This window comes from Oncorhynchus mykiss, chromosome 23 (assembly GCF_013265735.2).
Source record: "Oncorhynchus mykiss isolate Arlee chromosome 23, USDA_OmykA_1.1, whole genome shotgun sequence".
NCBI classification, from domain to species: domain Eukaryota; kingdom Metazoa; phylum Chordata; class Actinopteri; order Salmoniformes; family Salmonidae; genus Oncorhynchus; species Oncorhynchus mykiss.
In genome coordinates, this window is record NC_048587.1 from 31150324 (window position 1) to 31174565 (window position 24242).

At 43.4% G+C, this 24242-nt stretch overlaps 1 protein-coding gene across 2 annotated transcripts in view; it reads right to left on the reverse strand.

Moving 5' to 3' along the window:
• Window positions 1-1325: 1325 nt before the first annotated feature.
• Window positions 1326-24242, reverse strand: part of LOC110502574 (acylphosphatase-2) — an 87554-nt gene continuing 64637 nt past the window's right edge. Inside the window, exons 1-4 of one of the 2 annotated variants that reach the window (XM_021580715.2) lie at window positions 19546-19700; window positions 19100-19116; window positions 18793-18902; window positions 1326-1851 (exon numbers count right to left, since the gene is read on the reverse strand). In XM_021580715.2, the coding sequence (XP_021436390.1) occupies window positions 1737-1851; window positions 18793-18902; window positions 19100-19116; window positions 19546-19612 (309 nt within the window). In that variant the 5' untranslated portion in view covers window positions 19613-19700 and the 3' untranslated portion in view covers window positions 1326-1736. Of the gene's footprint in view, window positions 1852-18792; window positions 18903-19099; window positions 19117-19545; window positions 19701-24242 lie in introns of those variants that run through there. The other variant, XM_036960166.1, reaches the window with a different exon arrangement.

Here is a 24242-nt window from a genome sequence, read left to right on the forward strand (position 1 = left end):
GCACTGCCTATATATCATAATTAGATAAAGCACTGCCCATATATCATAATTAGATAAAGCACTGCCCATATATCATAATTAGATAAAGCACTGCCCATATATCATAATTAGATAAAGCACTGCCTATATATCATAATTAGATAAAGCACTGCCTATATATCATAATTAGATAAAGCACTGCCCATATATCATAATTAGATAAAGCACTGCCTATATATCATAATTAGAAAAATCACTGCCCATATATCATAATTGGATAAAGCACTGCCCCTATATCATAATTAGATAAAGCACTGCCCATATATCATAATTAGATAAAGCTAAATCTATAACAAGAATCATTATCCCTGGAGGGGTCCTGATAGGTTAATATGAATGCTGTAAGGACAGTAGCCTCCTGCTGTGAAGAGAGATTCAGGTACAGTATGCTTCTCTCTCTCTGAGACTGTATTCCCATGCAGAGCAGTAGGAGACTGGGCTCAGTATTGGATCATAAGCCCTTGGGTTAAATCAAGTTTCTCTGTCAGATAAGAGGATTTTGCCCTGCTCCTGCTCACATGGGGGATTTACCACCACACTGCATGCTGGGTAAAAAGCATACCAGAATGGATGTTGTTACTCAGGTAGACTTGACTGGGTGATGACGAGATGGTGTTGGCACAAGGCAAGGTAGAGAGGGGTTAGGGCAGGGGCAGCTGGGAGTCAACAACATAGTGTCGAGAGACAGAGAGCGAGATGATTTGTGCGAGAGAAAGAAAGTGCAAGCGCCATGGAGATAAACACACACATAGGCCTACGTGTCTAATGAACCGAAAATCATGCAGATGCATGCACGCCGCACTCACACAAACATACACACACACAAGCATACACACCAATTGAGGTTGCTGAGGGGAGGATGGCTCATAATAATGGCTGGAATGGAGTGGTAACAAACATGTTTCCATGTGTTTGATGCCATTCCATTGAATCCATTCCAGCCATTATTATGAGCCGTCCTCCCCTCAGCAGCTTCCACTGACACACATGCACGTTAGCAGACACGCACACACACAAACTCTAATGGGTTATTCAATACTCCTGACTTGGCCAGTTGTGTCTTGGCAACTCAGCGTGATGGTGCAGTCTGACTGGCTGGCTTTCTCTATGTTTAATTGGATTAGGTAAACAATCACGTGACCTTACACAACATTATTCAGGACCAGAGGAGACCAGGTAGGAAAGAGACACAGTAAGAGGATCTATCTTAAAGGGACAACAAAAATATATATTTTGTCCTTTGCATTAACTATTTAATAGTGCATTTGTATTGAATTCTAATAACATCGAGCTTGAATGGTTTTATTGCATTACATGTTCAGAAGAAAAACATTGAGAATCTGCAAAGCACAAAGCTGCCAGACAATATATGCTGCTCTGCCAGCCTGAATGTTACATTCAAAATGTTCAGACGGGGAATGCATTTATCAGAAAAAGACAACAACTTTTGGATGAGCAACTATTTGGATTAGCTTCTACTTAAAACAAAAATGTCACACAATTTCAAACTGTCTGCATAATCGATTTAGGCATCTGAAAAAATCTTGACATTTTTTTATGTATTTTTCAGAAAGGTTGGGAACGAAACAATGCATTTAGAAACATAAGGTGGTACCCACAGAGACCGTAGGTGACATTGATGTGGTAAAAGCACTGGAGAGGGTGTGGTTAGAGTGGCGTTGGATGAAGGGAGTTCCTCAGAAGCGTGTCTTGAAGCCAAAGAGCTCCACCTTGTCAATGGATCTCTCATTGGAGAACGAGGCCCGGGTGATGGAACAGCTGGGACTCCCCTCCTTACACAGCCACACCTTCCTGCGCAATTAGAAAGATAGAAAAGGGAAAGAAAGAGATGTTCTGTTATCCACCACCCTCATGTCAATGACGGTCATTTTTTAAGGCAACACACTGCTTCTGTTTCCCATAAGGAATGATCACTCTGCTCTGTTCTTGTGTTGGCTATTTTCTCTAATATAAGCTACTACATGATCTGTTTATCAGTTCAACAGCTAACCATGTTCTCTATAGCTTGAGAACATACATTCCATTGCTAAAATTAACTTTGAGAGTTTGAACACGCTCTAGATAGCAGGGAATCTGAGGTTTTCTGGAGACCCTTCTGTTCAGCAACCAGTGCCTAGGCCAAATAAGGCTTGTCACATGTCAGATGGACACGGCTTTCTAAGAAAGCCGGCCAACCCTTGGGGGTGACACTAGATTGACTGTATCGGCTATAATATAGTCCCTCCTATTCCCTTGCAAAACTGGGATTTTTGTCATAAACAGCTGTGGGCATTCACTAAAACTTCAACCTCTGTTTCAGCCGACTGGTAAAAATGGTTCAGCAACATGATCCTAACCTCTGTCAGCAAAGACAAATGATTCAGCTATAGCCTGAGTCCAAGCCCCAGCCAACCTCGGTACAGTGCATAGGAGGCAGTTTTTCTTGGCACCATCTCTACTGTTCTCTATGACAAATGACTTTGGGAAAAGCACAACACAAACATAATCAAGTAAATTGAATTGTATAACTCAGCACTGTCTTAAGTCTAAACCTCAGTTTACCATGAGACATGCCTCAGTGAGGAGCAACAGGCAACATGCTTACTCTACAGCATGTAGGTCAAGCCCTGGAGACTGAGGCCCTGTCACTCAAGTTGCTGCATGGCCGATATGGGCTACATTATTTCCTAGTCTGTGTAGATTAGTGGAGAGATTGTAGAGGATCAGTGCGCCACATGTGGTCATCCTGAAGCACGGTCTGGTGCGATGGGAGTTCAGTCAGATCACAGAGACACAACGCAATAGCTGCCCATTGCGCCTCAATGACAGAGTGAAATGGAGGGAGAGAGCGAGAGCGAGAGAGATGAGGCAACATCTCCATCTGCATTCTCTGCTCTGCTCTGCTCTCGTGTCGCACACAGCCCACAGACTGCTGATTTGACAGCAATCACAGGGCTTAGAGGTTAGCTCTAAATCGCCCGTTGCATCAGGTAAATATTCATCTCCCCTGACATTACTCTGCTAAATAAAATGGAGGATTGAACCCAAAAGAGTATGAGCATAAGGCGGGTTGTCTATCTACTATATGATGTGTCTGTGGCTATTTTCCTTTTTAAAAGCATTTGCTCTTCTTGTCCTGGTAATTGATGGACTGATGTTTTTGACTCGTAGGTTGAACCTGTCAAGCAAAGCTACCCGCCAGTCCACCCCCTAATAAGTGAATTATCCCAATTTAGAAGCACATGACTGTGTGAACTGATCTAATAAGCACATGAAAAGAAAACAAACCTGGTGTGTGTCACAGAGAGAGAAAGACAGAGCGAGAGTGGCGAGAGAGCAATGACTGCTGCTATAACAAGACCTAACATTGACCATGTGATGGTGGGTTGATAATAATGGCCTGGTCTCTGAGTGAGCACCACCCACTGCATCCACTCTGCCCGACTGACCAGGCCTCTAGAGGAAAGGACATTTCCTTTGTCCCACACACTTGAGGAAATGAGATAACATAGACCAGCGTATGGGAAGGAATTCAATGTGTTTCAAAAAGACGTTCTGCTGCAGAATAAACTAAGGCATTGCATTGTTCCTGGAGAGCAATCTGGAGCAGATCTTAACTGGGCCTGGCTGGCTAACGGCTCTGTATGGTTTATAATGAAGTTGGACTTCCAAAACTCTGCCAAGGTTACAAGTTTTTTTTTTTTTTTTGTGTCGCTTTGGTACTATTTTCACAAGTATGTGGTAATATTGAACAACTCTTAGTACAAAACTCAAAACAGATCATCAAAACTTTAAGCATATTTTCAATTGACTAAACCTAATTAGTCATTTCATCTAAAAATACCTTTCACGATGCAATGTTCACAGCACATTTCATATGATTCTCTTCTCATTTGCTTAAATACATTTGACCATCAGTTAATCCAATTGCGCTTAATGGTTAATCACTTAACCGTTTGGTAAACCTATAGATTTTAACTGGTTTGTCTGCTATATATGGATTTGAGAACTACAGAAATAAAACGTGTGTTTGTAAAGTATGAACATCTAAATGTGGCCTCCTAATGGGCTCCAGAGTGGCGCAGCGGTCTAAGGCACTGCATCTCAGCGCTAGAGGTGTCACTACACACCCTGATTCGATTCCAGGCTGTATCAACAACCGGCCGTGATTAGGAGTCCCATAGGGCAGCGCACAATTGGCCCGGGTTAGGGTATGGCCGTGGTAGGCCGTCATTGTAAATAAGAATTTGTTCTTAGCTGACTTGCCTTGTTAAATAAAGGTTCAATAAAAATAAATAAAATAAAATGATATGTATGATACATGATAACCATAGATAATAACCACTTGTTATTGCTAATTGATTTCACATAGGGGCAACCACAATTTGTCACCATATAAAAGGGTGTGTGTAAACACTTGCACTTTCTTTCAACATGGAGCAGGATAGACAGCAAGGAAGAAGAAGAAATCAAATAGCTCATGGACAAGGGGCCCCTCAGAGAGGTGGACATGGGCCCCGTCAAAGAGGTGGACATCAGAGAGAGGGAGGCAGACGGCGGGAACTGTTGTATCTAATGAAGTCCGGGCCATCGTTGTTGATCATATGGTAAACAGAGGCCTTACCATGGCAGAGGCCGCCCGATTAGTTCACCCCAATCTGAGAAGATCAATTGTCAATTTGATCATGAGAACATTTCGTCAAGAAAACAGGTAAGTCTGCAGGATATGCACTATGCTTTCTCATTACATGTACAGTAAATGACATTGTAATGCATGTAAATTCACAAAATATGTTACAGTATGATCTATTGACAGTATACACTGTTCTACCCTCAGGATTGACAAGACCCCATGGATGTGGCCGTGTGTTAACCGACCAGCAGTGGTGGAAATGATGAAGGCCTGGGATGACACACGGCTGTCCAAAATCGAGCAGGCCATTGAGGAGAACGATGACACCTTTGCCAATGTGGCAACCATCAGTATACCGACAATCACCCGCTTTTTGAAGAAGCACCAGGTATCTATGAAACACATTTACCTGGTGCCTTTTGAGAGAAACAACGACTGGGTGAAACAACCGCGGGCTGAGTATGTTCAGGTACAGCACTATATACTGTATTACTGTTACTATTTGATGCACATGCTACTTAACAATATTATGTTGGAACTATACTACAAAACATATATATATTTTTAGATGGTGCTTGATGCTGCTGTGAACCATCACAAGTGTATCTTTGTTGATGAAGTGGGCTTCAACCTGGCCAAAACTCTGCGTCGTGGGCAGAGGCTCATCCGCCAACGAGCGACCATTCAAGTGCCTGGACAACGTGGGGAAACATGTCCATGTGAGCAGCTATCTCTGAAGATGGTGTGGTAGGACATAGGCCATTACTTTGATCCTACAAAGCTACACACCTCATTGTTTCCCAATGAAATTGACCAGGCCTGTCAAGGTGAAGGGGTCACCGAAGTCATTGTGTGGGACAATGTCAGATTCCACCATGCAGAGGCGGTTCAAGTATGGTTTCGGCCCCCATCCCCGATTCATGACCCTTCACCTGCCTCCACACTCTCCTTTCCTTAACCCACTTGAGGAATGGGAGGTGGAAGGTATACGATTGCCATCCCCATGAGTTTGCCACCCTCCTTCTGGCCATGGATGAGGCATATGACGACATCAATGCAGACCAATGTCAAGCTTGGATTCGCCATGCCAAAAGCTATTTCACACGGTGCATGAACAACATTCACTTTGATGTGGATGAGAATTTATGGCCAAATGCTCAAAACAGGCTTGATGCAAATGAATGTGTGCTAAAGGTTTTAGGTTTTTGGTTAGGTTTTATTTTAATTTAATTTGTTGAATTTAATTTTGGGACATTTGATTAGACAGTACACATACGTTGCAACTGAAATAAAAGTAACAATAAGCTAATTGCCAATGTCAGGCTGGGTCAGTAGCTAGCTCTATTTGCCATATTCCATAATAAAAAATGTTTATTTGTTAGCTTGCTAGCTTATAATGTGGCTAATTAAAGTAGCCTAACTTCTTCCTGGCCTAGCTAGGCAGCTAGAGGGCAAAGTTAGCTAGCTTAACGATGGTGCTCAAATTCGAATACAACTTTGTTTATCTAGCCTAGCTATAGTTTGCCATATGACTTTTGGTTTTATATATTTAAATGAAATCATAAAGTTTGCTTACCTTAATAAATTGATAAATTACATGCTTATTGGTTGGCTATTTGCAAGTTCAACTACCGTCCTGTTGCATCACCATAATGGAATGGCAGTTGGGTTTTGAATCAGAATGGCAGTTCAAATTTGAATTGACCAAAAGGTTCTATCTAGAGACCCTTTTTATCTATGAGTGCATGCTTTTATTAAACACAATTTCCTCTTGCTTCTAGCTAGCATTTAGTTTGCAACAGCACAGCTTTGTATGAACCTTGCAGTTTGCCAATCAGACAATGGAAGCAATGTTGCAAAATGCGAATTCGATCTCCCCCTGGCAAAGATAGTTAATGGTGTCGGGTGTCAGCTAGCTATTTTCCTGACCAGGTGAAATTATGCAGCATCATTAATGTGGACATGAATGTCAATGCAAAATAGCTAAAAATAAATTTAAAGGGAGCTAGTTAGCTGTAATTTCAGAGTTGTATTTGACTGTGTTAGCTTTTTTTACTGTGTTAGCTTTGGAAAGTATTCAGACCTATTGACTTTTTACACATTTTGTTACGTTACAGCCTTATTCTAAAATGTATTAAATAAATAAAAATCCTCAACAATTTACACACAACACACCATTATGACAGAGCAAAAACAGGTTTTTAGAAACACCTTTACATAAGTATTCAGATCCTTTGCTAAAAGACTCGAAGTTGAGCTCAGGTGCATCCTGTTTCCATTGATCATCCTTGAGATGTTTCTACAACTTGATTTGTGTCCATGTGTGGTAAATTTAATTGATTGTACATGATTTGGAAAGGCAGACACCTGTCTATATAAGGTCCCACAGTTGACAGTGCATGTCAGAGCAAAAACCAAGCCATGAGGTCGAAGGAATTGTCCATAGAGCTCCGAGACAGGATTGTGTTGAGGCACAGATCTGGGGAAGGGAACCAAAACATTGGTGGATGTTTGTTCACTAAAATATAAAGCATCCTAAACAGCAGCTTTAAAGAAAACACTTCCAGAGGAAATCTTACCATTGGAGCTGGAGGAGGTCAAAATGAAACATCTGGGCCAGTCTGAGCTTCATAATAGGCTGAAAACCCCTGTCCCCAAACAGTCATCAGCCCAACAGCTGCATGCAGTGCATTACACATAGCTGCAGTGAATAGGGGGCGTAGTGACATTCATATAGAGAGCTTTAGAGAGGAATAAGGCTTTAGTTGGGGCTCCATCAAAACAGGGCTAAGAGGGATTAAATGGGCCAGAATCCAGACCATCTGTGTCCCCGCCGTGCCACTCGCTGACCAGCGGTCTCAGCCGCCATGGACAGAGACCTTGTAGAAAACAGTGGCACCTACAGCCTCCATCTAACTACTTTATCATCCTCCCTCATCACCCTCTGCTTCTCCCTCTCTTGTTCTCATTCTATCCCCTTCTCTCATACTCTTTTATAGATTAACTCAATCTCCCTCCCTCTCTCTCCCTTAATCCATCATTCAGTTTCTCCCTTTCGCTTTCTCTAATTTCCTCTCCCTCTGTCACTCTCCCTCACTCTCTTGAACAATCATCCCTCCCTCCCTCCTAGTGGTGGTTTGTAGGTCTCTTCCTACACAGAAGTTGTTCTGATTTGGGTCACACGACTCAGGAGAGAGAAGAGCTATATTAGTTATAGCAGGCAGCAGGTCAGTCCCACAGTGCTGCATACATGGTACAACTGATACGGAGCACTAAATCACCATCCACTTTCTCCAAGTCTACAAAACACCCAGGAACACATGTGCTTTCTGTGATGACTTTCATTGATTTTAAGGATGAGAGAACCCTGTGTGTGTGTTGTTGTCTCCTCCAGCCGCTTTGCAACAAGAGACTGTGCTGGTAGCGTATCAGGGACTGGCAATGCAACTGTCTGTTTCACTGTTGGGGGCCTGTGTTCCCACTCTCTCGCTGGTTCAGCATTCCTCTCCTCAGGTACTGTAGGAGATGTGGGAATCTGTAGCGGCTCATGATGAAGGTCATATTCATCACCGCTGTCTTCATCAGAATCTAGAGGCTGTGATGCAGGCTGGTGTCTCCTCGTTTTCTGACTCTTGTCCACTTTGGTCATTTCTGGTTGTGTCTCAAAAGGTAAGTGGTCACAGGACATGAGCAGGTTTCTGTGCAGGACCCTGGAGCGTCCCCTACCCCTTTCTGGTCTCAATTCATAAATCGGCAGGTCTGAACCCATTTGTCTCACCACTGTGTGAATTGTATCCTCCCAATAGTTACGGAGTTTTCCTGGTCCTCCTCTTGGTGTTAGGTTTTTAATCAGAACTCGCTCGCCAGGCTGTAGCACTGAACTCCTAACTTTAGTGTCATAGTACTTCTTACTTCTTTCAGCGGCTTTCTGAGCATTTTCATTTGCAATGGCGTATGCTTCTTCCATCCCTCGTTTCCAGTTCTCCACGTAGTCTCGCTGGTTACTGGAACCTGCCTCTGTGCACAATCCAAAGAGCATATCAACTGGAAGCCTGGGTGATCTCCCAAACAGAAGATAAAATGGTGAATAGCCAGTCACTTCACAACGAGTGCAGTTATAGGCATAAACCAGTTTGTTCAGAGACTCCTTCCAATTTGACTTTTGTGTCTCAGTTAGTGTCTTTAACATTTGCAACAATGTTCTGTTCATGCGTTCCGCTTGACCGTTTCCCATCGGGTGATAGGGTGTTGTCCTGGACCCCGCCATGCCACTGAGTTTCTTTAACTGATGGAACAACTGATTTTCAAATTCTCCCCCTTGGTCATGGTGGATGCGGGACGGGAACCCAAACTTCAGGGCAAAGTCATTGAAGATGAGATTTGCAGCAGTTTTACCTGACTTTGATGTGGTGGCGTAGGCTTGAGTGAAACGTGTAAAATGATCAACAACCACGAGGATGTACTCATATCCCCCTTTGCATCTGTCGAGATGAAGGAAGTCAATACATACCAGTTCAAATGGCTGTGTTGTCACAATGTTTGTCAGAGGAGCTCTTGTTGCATGGGCTGGCTTTTTCTGCTTGACACAGCTACAAGTTTTAGTCACATAGTGCTCGATGTCAGATTGCATATATGGCCAGAAGAAGCGGTCACGTACTAGTGAAACAGTGCGGTCAGTACCTTGGTGTCCCATGTTATTGTGCAACTCTTCCATCACTTTATCTTTGTACTGCTCTGGTAGAACTAACTGCTTGCGGGCTGTAGTGATTCTGTACAGAATGCCATCACTGTCTACTGTCAATTTGTCCCATTCTCTGAATAGGCATTTTGTCTTTGGACTGAATTTCTTTTGCTCTTTAACTGGCGGTTTGGAACCAGACAGTTTGAAATTGAGCACAGGACGGATGACCGGATCAGATTCTTGTGCTTCTCTTATCCCATCTTTTGGGATCGAGCTGGTTGTTGCAGTGGTTGTCTCCCCTTCAGCTGATACTGACATAGATGCAGCTGAAAATGACCAAGGTACAACAGCCTCTTTCTGTACCTCAACTGCTTGTATCGTGGCGGCGATGGTGTCTGGTGGAAGCTCCTCAGAACATTCTCTCATCAGTGACTCTACATCCAGTGGCATCCTTGACAAAGCATCTGCATCACCGTTCTCTCTGCCTGGCCTGTACTTTATTGTAAAGTGGAAATCAGCCAAGTCTGCAACCCACCTGGAAGTGGTTGCGTTCAGTTTTGCAGTAGACAGAATGTAGCAGAGCGGGTTGTTATCGCTGTATACAGTGAAGGTCAGAGCATAGTACAAATAGTCATGGAACTTATCAGTGATTGCCCATTTTAGAGCTAGAAATTCTAGCATGCTCGAGTGGTAGTGATAGTTCTTCTCAGCTGCTGTTAAGGTTCGAGAGCCATAAGCAATGACCCTAAGCTTCCCCTCTTGCTTTTGATAAAGAACTGCTCCCAAGCCTTGGTGTGACGCATCAGTGTGTACAACAAATGGCTAAGTGAAATCAGGGAAACCTAAAACTGGTGGGTGAAGCAAACACTCAATCAGCTGTTCAAGTGCCTGTTGATGCTGGTCAGTCCACAGGATTGGCTTGTTTGAGGGCACCACATGACTTACTTTCTTTGTTTTTGTTTTCCGTGGGTGGTCAGGTAATTTCTCTGAATCTGCTTTCAGGAGGTCATACAGGCAGCTGGCACTCCTAGAAAAGTCTTTGATGTACTGTCTGTAGTAAGTGAGTAAACCAAGCATTTTTCTGAGCTGGCCCACAGTCTCTGGTCTGATTTCTTTCAATGCTCTTACTGCTTCAAAATCGGCTGGGTCAACTTGGCTGCCCTCTGCAGACACTATTCTGCCCAAATAACGGACCTGGGGTTTAAAGAGATCACACTTATTTGGTTTGAGTTTAATGCCATACTCTCTGAGACGCTGCAAAACTTTTCGCACATCATTCACAAGGCTGTTGAATGTTTTACTGAAAACTAGCGTGTCGTCCAGATAAGGAATGCAGATGTTATCCCGGAGCCCTTCCAAACACTCCTCCATACACCGCTGAAAAGCTGCAGGAGCGTTCATGAGGCCGAATGGCATACGTATCCACTCATAGAGTCCCCACGGTGTCACAAATGCTGTCAGTGATCTGCTCTCTTCAGAGATGAACCCCTGGTGATATGCTTTCCCCTGATCTAAGAGGGAGAACCAGGAATTACCACCTAAACTGTCCATAATGTCTTGGACCCGAGGGATGGGCTGGCGGTCGGGATGTGTCTTTCTGTTCAGGTCTCTGTAATCTATACACAACCGGAGGGTCCCGTCCTTCTTACGAACGCACACGACAGGTGAAGAATATGAAGAGTTTGACTTCCTAACCCAGCCCTGGACTATGAGGTCATAAATGTAATCCTTCATCTCCTGATACAGTGGCCTGGGCACTGACATGTATGTGCGCTTTACTGGTTCAGAGTCCTTTAGAGAAATAGTCATTTTCAATCGTTCAATGCAGCCAATGTCATTGTCTGATCTGGAGGAGTGACACTCTTCTCTAAGCATTTGCCTAACAACCTCTCTCTGTTCTTCGGTTAGGTGAGTTAAATCTACTGGTGGATCCCACTGTTCAGTAGCAGTACATGGGATTCGAACGCTGGTGTGATTCACTGTGGCTGGAGTGACAGTTTTTTCAAAGACTTGGGCAGGTAACACAGTCATAATGGTTTGTACTGTACCGATTATTGTGCGTCCTAGCAGGGCAATGTCGTGGTCAGTGGGGTTAGAGACATCAAGCAGGATAACTGGAAAAACACCTTTCCTGACTCTGACTAGTGTGTCAAAGAACTCAAGGTCGTCTGGCCACTGCGGGTTCAGGTCTGGCTGGAAAAGCATTGTCATGTCATCTTTGAAAGGCTGGGAAGCTACACGGCACTCAATCTGAATGCTACTGTGTTTTGGTACAGCAACCTTCTCTTTCTTGGTTTTCACTGCGTATTCATCTGTCTGTTCTGCGCTAACAGCCTGTATAAAAGCTCTCACCTTGTTTCTTTTGAGGCTTGGGAAAGCTGTTTTTACTGTACTGTATCGTTTAGTCTTTTCGGTCATTGTCAGGATGTGCTCGATAACATTGAAACCTATGATGGGATGAGATAGGTGACAGCCTTTCATTACCAGCACCGGGATGATCAGTTCCTTTGTTTGGTCAGTTTCAGAGGCTAGCCGAAAAGTTGTTTCAATCCATCCCAGGTACGGCATTTCAGTCCCATTTGCTGCAGTCAACCTTAGATCATCAGGTGAGTCCAGGATTTCTGAAACATCTCTCAGCCTTGCGTTTGGGAGAGATTCCTCTTTCCATCGTTCATCAATGACCGATACCTGAGAGCCTGTGTCCCATAGAGCTTGGTGGTGGTGGCGATTCAGGTGACACTCAATAAGGCACTGTCTGCCGACTAGCGAGGTGACCTTACGGGGGTGGCAACCTTGAGCTAGGGATGGTAAGGAGTGGTCATTTTCCTCTGTGCAGGAAAACCTTTCACTATTCAAGTCAATTTTCAGGTGAGTGCATTTTTCCTTATGTTTAGTCCAATGTTGGTTTTGACATACTTTGGAACAGTACAGTGTCTCTTTACATGATGAACATTGTTTCAGGTTCTCAAATGAATTTTCTCTGGCACAATTTGCACATTTCTGGGACTTTTTGGTAGCTACGGTTAACACTCGTCCCTCAGCGGTAACCCGTTTCCGTTTAAAGGGGCCTCCCTTGATGGTCTGGCTCCCCGGATTTTACATCCAGCTTGAAAATGTTCTCCACTCCCACATCGGAAGCAGTGTGTGCAGCGTGCATCTGTTCTGGCCTGCTGGCAGACAAAACACCTCCTTGGAGCTTGAGCAGAGCGGTTGGTATACCAGTTAGGTGCATATTGATGCTGCGCAGGGTCAGGTGCTTGGGACCGACTGTAGCTGCTGTAATACTGCTGCTGGGAAACAGGTGGCTGGGGGTCCCTATTTGGCCTCCTAACTGGGGGTGGGGCATAGGCACAAGGCGGTGACTGAAACATAGGCTGTTGTAATGTCTCCTCAATCTCTGCACTGAGACCTTTTAGAGAAGCTACACCTGTCTTAAGTTCAGCTAACTCTGTTAACAGTCCTGCGGGTATCTTAGCTTTGGCTTCCTTCACAGGACACTTTGCAGATGGCGTATCTTCTAACTGGACTACACTTACAATTGTAGCAGGCTGTGGGGCATTAAACCGCTTTTTGTTTCGTCTTTCTATCTCATTAGCACAAGCAATGTTAAGCTTCTCTAGCAAAACCTCGTCTGATGTTTTGCTCTCTAGCAGGAGAGGCTGCATGTCTATCCTGATACTGTCACTCTGGAGACCCGTAAGGACTGTGTGAAAACACATGCTCTGGACTAGAGCAGGGTCATACTTAAGCCCTGATTCTGACTCCTGGGATGCAAACAGTACTTTTTGCCTCAAATCTAAAACGCGCATCAGGAAGCTTTGAGGGGTCTCCTTGCTATGCTGTGCTTCTGAAGCTAGCTGTTTGTAAAGCTCTGTTGCACTCTTCTCTTGGAAGTGGGAACGCAGGATACATCTAAGTGTGGGAAGAGTTAGCTGGGGTTTACCTTCCAAGTAGCTGCGTAGCTGTGAGCCTGGAGAAATAGCCCTGACTACTGCGTCTACTATTTCTACCTCAGGATAGCCTCTGTTAAGTCCATGTTCAATCTGATGGGCAAGGCTGGGAAAAAAATCAGTTTTTCTTTCTGGCCCGGTTCACCTATCTGACCAGAAATTTTAAACTCTTTGCGGCAGTATGAGCTGGGCTGTGCATTGGGTGAGAGCGGCACGCTCCCCTGAAGATTGGCATGGTGTTGGGGCTGACGCAGAGAATCACTGGCTTTGGCTGCAATAATCTGCTCAGTTCCCACCCCTTGTTGTGGGGTTACAGTTCTCAGTTCCTCTATTCTGCGATGTGTTCCGGCTGGTTCAATATCATGGTCAATTTGCCCTGTTTTGTTATCTATGCCACTGATCATCTCTGTCATTTTGTCTCTAAGTAGCAACAATTCCGACATGCCGCCATCTTCTAACTCTGCGACTTCCTCTCTTTCAAGGAACATCATAATGCGAGTCATTAATGCTATGCGGGATTTGTCTTTAACATCTCTTCTCTGTTCGCCTGATATTTCAAGGAAATCACATATCTCTAGTAATTTGTCTTTAGTCAGGGTGTGCAATTCTCCTACTACCTCTTCCTGTAGTTCTTCCAAGGCGCTTGTCATGTTGACAGAACAGGAGGAACTTTTACTGTGCAGGAGTTGACTCTGAATTAGATGGTCCTTCCTGTCTCTGATGGTCGATCAATGGCCTCAGTTGACACGTACTTAACCACTAACTTCCAACTTCCCTCGAACAGCAACACTTTCCTCACTGCAGCCTGCCTGAGTTGTTATGTGGAGATTTAGCTGGCTCGGAATTCAGCGACCAGGGTGTGGAAACTGGACATCTGAGCAGCGATCTCAGCGGTGCCTCCAAAAATGTTACACCCCTGAAAACAGGGGAGAAATAATCACGAGTGTGATACGGTGTTGTATTCTCAATTCAACGTTTAGTGTCATCATTTCACAAAAGTAACACATTACAAAACAACAGAAAACCCATTATACAACTAACACAGCAAAATATGTTATTAACAACGTACATGTTCATTCACAATCGACATAAAATGGCAGCTACTCTCAGTACGATGCTATTCTTCACTTCAACCGAGCAGGGCTAATATTACTCTCTTCAAACTTAACTCTAACTTCCTCAAGACGTTACTAAGACACACCTTAAACACTCTTGACATGTTAGCGAGTTATAACATTTAAATTACTATTTTTATCATCAATAAAGTACCTGAAAACAGGGGAGAAATAATCATGAGTGTGATACGGTGTTGTATTCTCAATTCAACGTTTAGTGTAATGAGAAAAGACTGCGATTTTCCCCAGGAATATGGGTGGAAACCAGAGCAATCGATCTCCGGCTCATAGATTAAGAGCATTTCGTAGATCACAGATTAACACTTTTAGGCACCACAAAATAAAGTAATCAATATAACGTTTACACATTACTCTCACAATTCGTACCCTTTGACAGATTTGAACTTTAACACAATTATATGAATGTTATCAATCTCTATCAACTAATACTGAATGCATCTTTTTAACCTTAGATGTTTTAAGATCCTCACATACTATAAACTTACTAATACTTTTTAATGTATAACAGGCTATGAATATTTCCTTTAACCTGTCACATGTGACACATAAAAATAATATGCCACTCCCTGTCTGATACAGACTACTAGCCTACATCAGCTAGCTGGAAATTGAATGAACGGGTGGGGACTTCTAGCTTGATTTCAGTGGTGGTTTCGCTGTTCTATACATATAAGTTATTTGTGACATACCAATAAGGAATATGATCCAAACACAGAACAGAGTAGGATAGGGAAAGAGCAGTAGAAAATGAGGGAAAAAAGGCCAAATGCAGGTACGTGGGTGGGTACATTTCAGCAATTTTGCAAATGCTCTTATCCAGAGCGATTTACAGGAGGAGCACAGAAAGATTTTTCACCTAGTCGGCTCAGCGATTCGACCCAGCGTCAATTTGGTTACTGGCCCAAAACTCTCAACCGCCAGGCTACCTGCCCCCGGGGGTACTGGGTATAGCTTCAGAGAAAATCAAAAACACTCTAATTCAAGGCAGGAGCTCAGCTGCATACTCTCCAATAGCTTCAGACATTATTAATTGTCAACCTATTTGTTAAAGAAATAGTCTTGTTAATGATTTGAGGAGAATACATTGTAGCTGTATGGCTGATTGAATTATCTCAATAGGGATGGATGCAGCAGTCATGCAGATATGATCTGGGCCCAATAGCAGGGCGAGTTCATCCATCCACCCAGAATTCTGTGGCCTAAAATAACAATTAAGAAGGAAATCATGTCATATTAGGGAACACAAAAGCTGACTGATACTGGCCAAACCACTCTCTCTCTCCTGACCAGACAGAGTAAATTGGGGATAATTCCATTAGGGCTCTTTAAATAGAGGTTTTATGGCCCAGGAATGACACTGTTACCATAGCAGCACGCACAGCTGGACCTTGTGAGTAGGCACCAGGGTTTAGTTTGCATTGTCAATGATCCCATGTCTACAGATTGAGGTATCCAGAACACTCAACAGAGCTGAGCTCAGGAAGAGATGACCCCTGCTGAGTCCCAAAGACACTGTTCTGTTTTTTTCTGCTTCAACTGTCTATGGAGAAACAGGATCAGCCGTTACACTATAGTGCTAAATGTAAAAGAAAACAACACACAAACACATGCACGCACACACCCACAGCAATGTGTATCCCTCATGAAAGGGTAGGTGTGATCTGTGAAGGCTTGGCATTTCCAAAGAGTGTGCTCTACACCAATTAACCTTTAAGAGTGAGAAAAGATGTAAAGCTCGGTTTTGGCTCACATTGACAGAGGTCTTGAAAGACTGACGTTAACTAAAAACGAAAATAATTTTGATCTGTGAAAACTTTGTCTCCTACAGTGTATCAACAATGTGTGTGTGTGTGTGTGTGTATGTGTGTGTGTTTAGTTACAAGAATTTCTGGGCGTAGTGATGAGATACAGTAAGCATTAGAGAGGGTGTGCGGCAGGGTGGGTGTGTGGAGCAGCCTCTCATAGCTCTCTGTGGAACACACTTGAGATTATGATGTAATCTCTGTGACCTGCTTCCACCCCGATGACATCAGATTCACATCTGGATGAGAGACCCACCCCCGGACCCCGGTCCTGTCGGTGAGATTATCTCTACCAAGAAACTCAGTCCCTGGCCAGCAAGAGAGCAAGAGAAAGCGAGAGAGAGGAAGAGAGCAAAAGAGCAATGCTGAGAGAGGAGAAGAAAATGTAGAAAAAGAGAATTGGAGCAGACAGTCGCAGGTTTCCGTCACCTCCCCAAACGGACTCTCAAAGGGAACATTTGTGACAAAGTCTGACAAGAAGAAACACATTATCCATAGTAATCAGCTTACGTGTGAGCCAACACCAACAACAACAACAATTAACAGCTCATATCACACCAACACACAAAGATCAGTCAAAATAATAGGTCTGGATAATAGCACTTAACTTGGAAGGAAAATTTAGTTTGAATCGTGTGATATTTCTCTCCCAGAGAAACTGAATGTATCAGGACGTTCTAGTGGAAGGCTATGCCAAAACACTATCTCATCATTACAGAATGTGCCGGCAGTGGTCTGTGATTGCCCTGCCCACCAGAACAGAGGAAAATAAAGCCAATCATATCTATGGGGCTAGACAGACTTGAGGATTGTGAGGATTGTAAAAACAATCACTGAGTGAAGTGTGACTCCAAAAAGTCTAAATTCTATTGAGTTTAGTTCTATAACACGACTATAACACGACTATGGAATATTGGAACTGGTCTATACAGGGTAATAGTGCCATCTGCTGGTATAATAAGAGAAAAACATTAAAGGCAGTGCTTGACTTGGACTGAAATACGTGCCGATATTAATTTTGGGTGCTGGTACTGTTTACATTTAGGTGCAGGAGCTCCACAATACTTTTTAGCTAATATTCTATAAGTGGAATAGCAGTAGAAAAGCTCAAGTGAGCTCCTGCCCAAGTCAAGCACTGATTAAAGGCCCAATGCAGCCATTTTTTATCTCAAGATCAAATCATTTCTGGGTAACAATTAAGTACTTTACTGTTATTTTGTTCAATTAAAATGGTCAAAATGGTCTTAGCAAATAGCAATTTCTCAAGCAAGAACTTTGCTTGGACAGTCTGGGAGTGGTTTGAGTTAGGTGCCTAATTGGATGAGCCTAATAGAAGTTTTCAGGAGGTTTGAAAGTCTCTTTATTATTGGTATATTAACTTATATCGCCTGGTGATGTCGCCAGGCAGGCTAAAACTCCATCCCACCAAAACAGGCTCTTACACTAAAATTGCATTATCATCATTTTCACAATTTCACAGTATTATTCCAACCTCATAGTATGGAAATATATACTGAGTATACCAAACATTAGGGACACTTTCCTAATATTGAGTTGCGTTCCACAGGGATGCTGGCCCATGTTGTCTCCAATGCTTCCCACAGTTTGTGTCACGTCTGCTCCCGCTCTTCCCTCCCCCTGGCGCTTGAAGGCGCCAGGTTGCCTGCATCATGCACTCCTGCCATCCATCATGCCATCCATCAGACACACCTGCCTTCCCTCATCACGCGCATCAGCGTTAGTGGACTCACCTGGAGTCAATTATCCCCTGTTCATTTCCTCCCCTATATCTGTCAGTCCCCAGCTCTGTTCTCCGCTGCTGTATTGTTTTTGTCTTTAGTATTAGTTTGCTGACGCTGTTCCTGTCTCGTTCCATGTCCGTCTTTATTAAATGTTTTACTCCCCGTACCTGCTTCGTCTCTCCAGCGTCATCACATATGACAAGTTGTATAAAGTTGGCTGGATGTCCTTTGGGTGGTGGACCATTCTTGATACACACGGGAAACTGTTGACCGTGAAAATCCCAGCAGCGTTGCAGTTCTTGACACAAACCGGTGCGCCTGGCACCTACTACCATACTATCAAAGGCACTTAAAACTGTTTTCTTCTCATTCACCCACCGAATGGCACACATACACAATCCATGTCTCAATTGTCTCGAGCCTTAAAAATCCTTATTTAACCTGCCTCATCCCCTTCATCTACACTGATTGAAGCGGATTTAACAAGTGACATCAATAAGCGATCATAGCTTTCACCTGGATTCACCTAGTCAGTGTATGTCATGGAAAGAGCAAGTGTTCTTAATGTTTTGTATACTCAGTGTATATAAAACACAGGGCCTTGAAGACAGATCAGCAACGGGAGGGGATTATTGGCATTGCATTCTGTATCACTTTTAGAAAGGGTTGAAAATAGTTAGAACATTTTCAAAGTCCATATTTCAAACCAGACTGTTGTTCCTTTCACTCTGTGGAGCTTTTCCTGCGTTCAGCACATTGGTTAACATGGAGTGTTTTTTCAATGCAGTAGATAGTGGTGTAGGACTTACATCTCACAGATCATGTCTGCAGGCCCCTGAACCTGGCCGACCACAGTGCCCTTGTTGGTGTTCTTTACCCAGCCACACAGACCCAGTCTCAGACCCTCCTTTTCTGTGTACTGTAGAGAAGATGAGAGAGAGAGAGAGCAATGAAGATGATTCATACAGTCATGAGTGATATCACTAGGCACTATACTGTTGGTTGGCATCTCCTCTGTGAAAGTGCGAGGGGTGGGCACTTAATATAGCAGAGCAGAATGTTTATTATTTTCATTTTACTGAAATTCAGCTATAGGGTCTTGTGGGAGAAACTTACCATTCTGAAACAGACCCCTAACAAGAAACAGAGAACGTGATTACTGACAAATATAATAGGCTATATCACTTATTAGCTTATACAGTTGACTGAGTCTTCACTTATGATGATAGGTTCCATATTGACTGTACTAAGAGTTCTGTGGGTGTAAACTAATAACTAACTGCAGGATTGTAAACAGAATGTGGGTGTAATAATGCAGTAGCAAGCTCTTAGGTTGTTAGAACCTGTAGGCTATGCGTCATTGAAGGCAAGTGTAAATCAGAGATTTTTAACAAGCAAGTGTTACTTTGCTTATTTAGTGAAGTGCACTACGCTTATAAAAACACAGAGCAATGGACACTTGCAAGAACCTAAATTAAGAAACACAGATCATTTTACAGTATGGTCACTCACGACGGGAATACTGTGCAATTAATAATTACAAGCAACTTGAAGACACCAACCTTGGACATGGCCAAAAATCTCAAAATCTACAGAACACAATTTTGCACCAGCTGCGTCATTGGACATGGTGAATTCAACAGTTGTCCAGAATAATCTCGGGAGGAACTGGCAAAAGAAAAGCTTGCGCCACTTTGTCCACTAGATGGCAGAAAAACCATCCTGTCTCATTTGACCCACAGCTCTACTGCTGTTTTTAGACATATTTCCTAAAACACTCATATCTTGTATAGCCATGGTAAATGCCAGCCATTGGGGGGGGGAGCACACAAGCAAAACAACATAAAGTGTCAAAGTCTGTATTAGTGAGGGTGTTCATGTTGAAAAAGAGCATTTGGGTGAATGTTCAGCAAATAACTGGCTGGAAGGAAGCAAGAGTTGATTTGATAGATCCCCCAGGGTCTGAAATGAAATACAAACAACCATAACCTACTTAACCTGTAAAATACAGTGCAGAGCGGATATATACCCAACACATACAAATAAATACACGTGTAAATCAGATGAACGCACACACACACATACACACAGCAAGCACAGAGATACTGATACACATCAGAACAGCACAGCAGTGAAACTCATTATATTCAGAAAACGTCTGAAAAGAATGCTTAATCACAAAATAGCTTGCTTGTATAGGCTTATTAGATAAATGACCCATGCAATCTTGGTAGCTAACCACCACAACCCTGCAGCTGTTTGATAACTTTTAGCTTCATCTATACCTGCAGCTGTCTATCGCTTGTCTCAGGCTGATATACCGGCTAACATGAAGCTACCTATCTGAGCTACCAGTAACTAGAATACAGTGTTAACCTGGGGCTAAATGATAACTAGGGCTCTCTGCCAACCTGGGGCCCCTTAGCTGTGACCTGCTAACTCAGAAACATGAGGAGAACTGGACTCCTGATTGAACTTTGCCTGCAGCATCAACCTCACACTGACTTTGAAGGCAAAAGTATAAATAGCACAAATGTGCCATTTCTTAACCCATGGAATGAATTTCCACTCCAGATCCCAGAAAATAAATCCTTCCACCCACATTGACTCATAACCCAAGCAATACTTATTAACATATCCAAGGGAATACAATTACTTTAAAATATATTCATATTTACTACCACTTTCAAATTAAAATACAGTTCTTATACAACATATCCAGTAGAAAAAAAAATATTTGCATAAATATTACCCCATTATATTCTAAACATGAACTGATACTTTCCGGTTTAGAAAAGTTAACTTTTATGCTCAAGCCCAGAACATCCATGAGCTTCCTCCTACAGCAAATACCATCCTTAGGTTCACAGTGGGTGTAATAATGCAGCAACAAGCTCTTAGGTTGTTAGAATCATTATGCTATATGTCCCTGTCCATACATCCAGCTGGGTTCTCAGTACATCGCGCAGACAGGAATGAAGAACTCTCCGGGAAGAAGCAAGGCGGTGGTGTATGTTTCATGAGTAACTACTCATGGTGTGATTGTGATAACGTAGAGGAACAAGTCCTTTTGTTCACCCGACCGAGAATATCTCACAATCAAATGTCAACCTTATTACCTCCCAAGAGAATTCTCTTCAGTTATAGTCACAGCTGTGTATATTCCCCCTCAAGCATATACCACGGCGGCCCTCAAGGAACTACACTGGACTTTGTGCAAAGTGGAAACCACATTTCTTGAGTGTTACGTTCCTCAGTTTCTGTGTTGTGGTTTTGTTTGTATGTGTGTATTTCAGGATGGCGTTCTGAAATTCCCCCAAGCAGCTGATTGGTCGGTTCCATTGCTAATTGGAGCTGACCCCGCCCTCTCGTCAGGATACAGCTGTATCCCATTACAGACTCCTTCTCCAGCTATATAAGCCAGTGTTCTGTTGCTCAGAAGGGAGATGATTAGTATGTCCTGTGTTGGTTGTTGCTGAGAGAGAGTGTGTATTGCTATGTCCTGTATTCTGTGTTTGTTGCTCAGAGAGAGCCTCTTTAGTGTCCTCAGTTAGTTGTTTCGCAGAGTTTTATTTGTGAAGTATATTGTAGCGGTCCTGCGGAGGTATGTTTATGTCCAAAGGACTGTTTTGATTGTTGAACTGTTTGTATTATTCTGTTTCATTTGTTCCCAGGGAGGAAGGGGAAGGCACCTAGGGAGTGCTTAGGCAAGAGGCCTGCGGGCATACATAACCCATAGTATTTACTGTCTATATACACTAGGTAAGACTTGGGCAGACCACCCCCTTGTATTTTGGTTAGCGCACCAGGTTGTGCTAAGCTAGGTAAGTAGTGGGTAGGCAGGTAAGGTAGGAGAGGGGGCTTTGACATTTAATTTTTTTGCTTTGCTTCCGTTCAGCCCGTTTTCCCCAAAATGACTGTGTGACGGAATAAATTTCCAGTAAACGGTAAATTCTCTGCCTTTGTCATCCTTACTTGCACTTACAGTCCCATACCGCTTTCACTCCATGGGGAGTTGAGTTGTTGCAGGGTGTTGCGTTCCCTCTTCCTAGAGGCGTATGTAACACTGAAGTTGCATTTAGTGTGGTTGGGGATTTCTATCAACACTGACTGTAGTACTCGCACTACAAGAACTCTCAACCATTGTTACTCTCCCTTCCGGGATGGCTACATGGCACTCCCCCGCCCTCCCTTCAGCAAATCAGATCATGACTCCATTGTGCTCCTCCCTTCCTCTAAGCAGACACTCAAACAGGAAGGACCTGTGCTAAGGTCTATTCAACTCTGGTCTGACCAATCAAAATCCATGCATCAAGATTGTTTTGATCACGAGGACTGGGATATGTTGACATTGACATATACACGGACACGGTGACTGAGTTCATCAGAAAGTGTATATTGGATGTTGTTCCCACTGTGACTATTAAAACCTACCCAAACCAAAAAGCATGGATAGATGACAGCATTCATGTAAAACTGAAAGCGATAACCACCGCATTTAACCAAGGCAAGGTGACTGGGAATATGGTCAAATACAAACAGTGTAATTATTCCCTCCGTAAGACAATCAAACAGGCAAAATGTCAGTACAGAGACAAAGTGGAGACACAATTCAACGGCTCAGACACAAGATGTATATGGCAGGGTCTGCAGACCATCATGGATTACAAAGGCTAAACTAGCCACGTCGCAGACACCGACGTCTTTCTCCCGGACAAGCTAAACACCTTCACCCGCTTTGAGGATAACACAGTGCCACTGACACGGTCTGCTCCCAAGGACTGTGGGCTCTCGTTCTCCGTGGCCGACGTGAGTAAGACATTTAAGTGTACTAACCCTCACAAGGCTGCAGGTCCAGACGGCATTCCTAGCCACGTCCTCAATCTCTCCCTATCCCAGTCTGCTGTCCCCACTTGCTTCAAGATGTCCACCATTGTTCCTGTACCCAAGAAGGCAAGGTTACTGAACTAAATGACTATCGCTCTGTGGCACTCACTTCTGTCATCATGAAGTGCTTTGAGAGTCTAGTTAAGGATCATATCACCTCCACCTTACCTGACACCCTAGACCCACTTCAATTTGCATACAGCCCAAATAGACCCACAGATGATGCAATCGCCATTGTCCAGCACACTGCCCTATCCCATCTGGATAAGAGGAATACACAATGACGGGACCGCAGTGGAGAAGGTGAAAAGCTTCAAGTTCCTCAGCGTACACATCACTGATAATCTGAAATGGTCCACCCACACAGACAGTGTGGTGAAGAAGATGCAATAGCGCCTCTTCAACTTCAGGAGGCTGAAGAAATTTGGCTTGGCCCCTAAGACCCTCACAAACTTTTACAGATGTACAATTGAGAGCATTCTGTTGGGCGGTATCACCGCCTGGTACGACAACTGCGCCGTCCACAACCACAGGGCTTTCCAGAGAGTGGTGCGGTCTGCCCAACGCATCACCAGGGGCACAGAGCCTGCCGTCCAGGACATCTACAGCACCCGATGTCACCGGAAGGCCAAAAAGAACATCAAGGACCTCAAGCACCGAGCCACAGCTTGTTCACCCCACTATCATCCAGAAGGCGAGGTCAGTACAGGTGCATCAAAGCTGGGATGAGAGACAGAAGCTGTTTTTCAATCTCAAGGCCATCAGACTGTTAAATTGCCATCACTTGCCAGCTACCACCCAGTTACTCAACCCTACATCTTAGAGGCTGCTGCCCTATGTACATAGACATGGAATCACTGGTCACTTTAATAATGGAACACTAGTCACTTTAATAATGTTTACATAATGTTTTACTCATTTCATATGTATATTCTGTACTCTACTGTATTTTAGTCAATGCCCTCAGACATTGCTTGTACTAATATTTATATATTTCTTAAATAATGGAATTAACTTTTATATTTGTGTGTATTGTTGTTTATTGTTAGATACTACTGCACTGTTGGAGCTAGGAACACAAGCATTTCGCTACACCCGCAATACCATCTGATAAATATGTGTATGTGACCAATAAAATGTGATTTGATTTGAAGGCAAGTGTAAATCAGAGACTCTTAGCAAGCAAGTGTTACTTTGCTTATTTACTGAAGTGCACTACGCTTATAAAAACACAGAGCAATGGACACTTGCAAGCACCTAAATTAAGGAACACAGATCATTTAACAGTATGGTCACTCACGACGGGAACACTGTGCAATTAAGAACTACAAGCAACTTGAAGACACCAACAGTTGTCCAGCATAATGTCAGG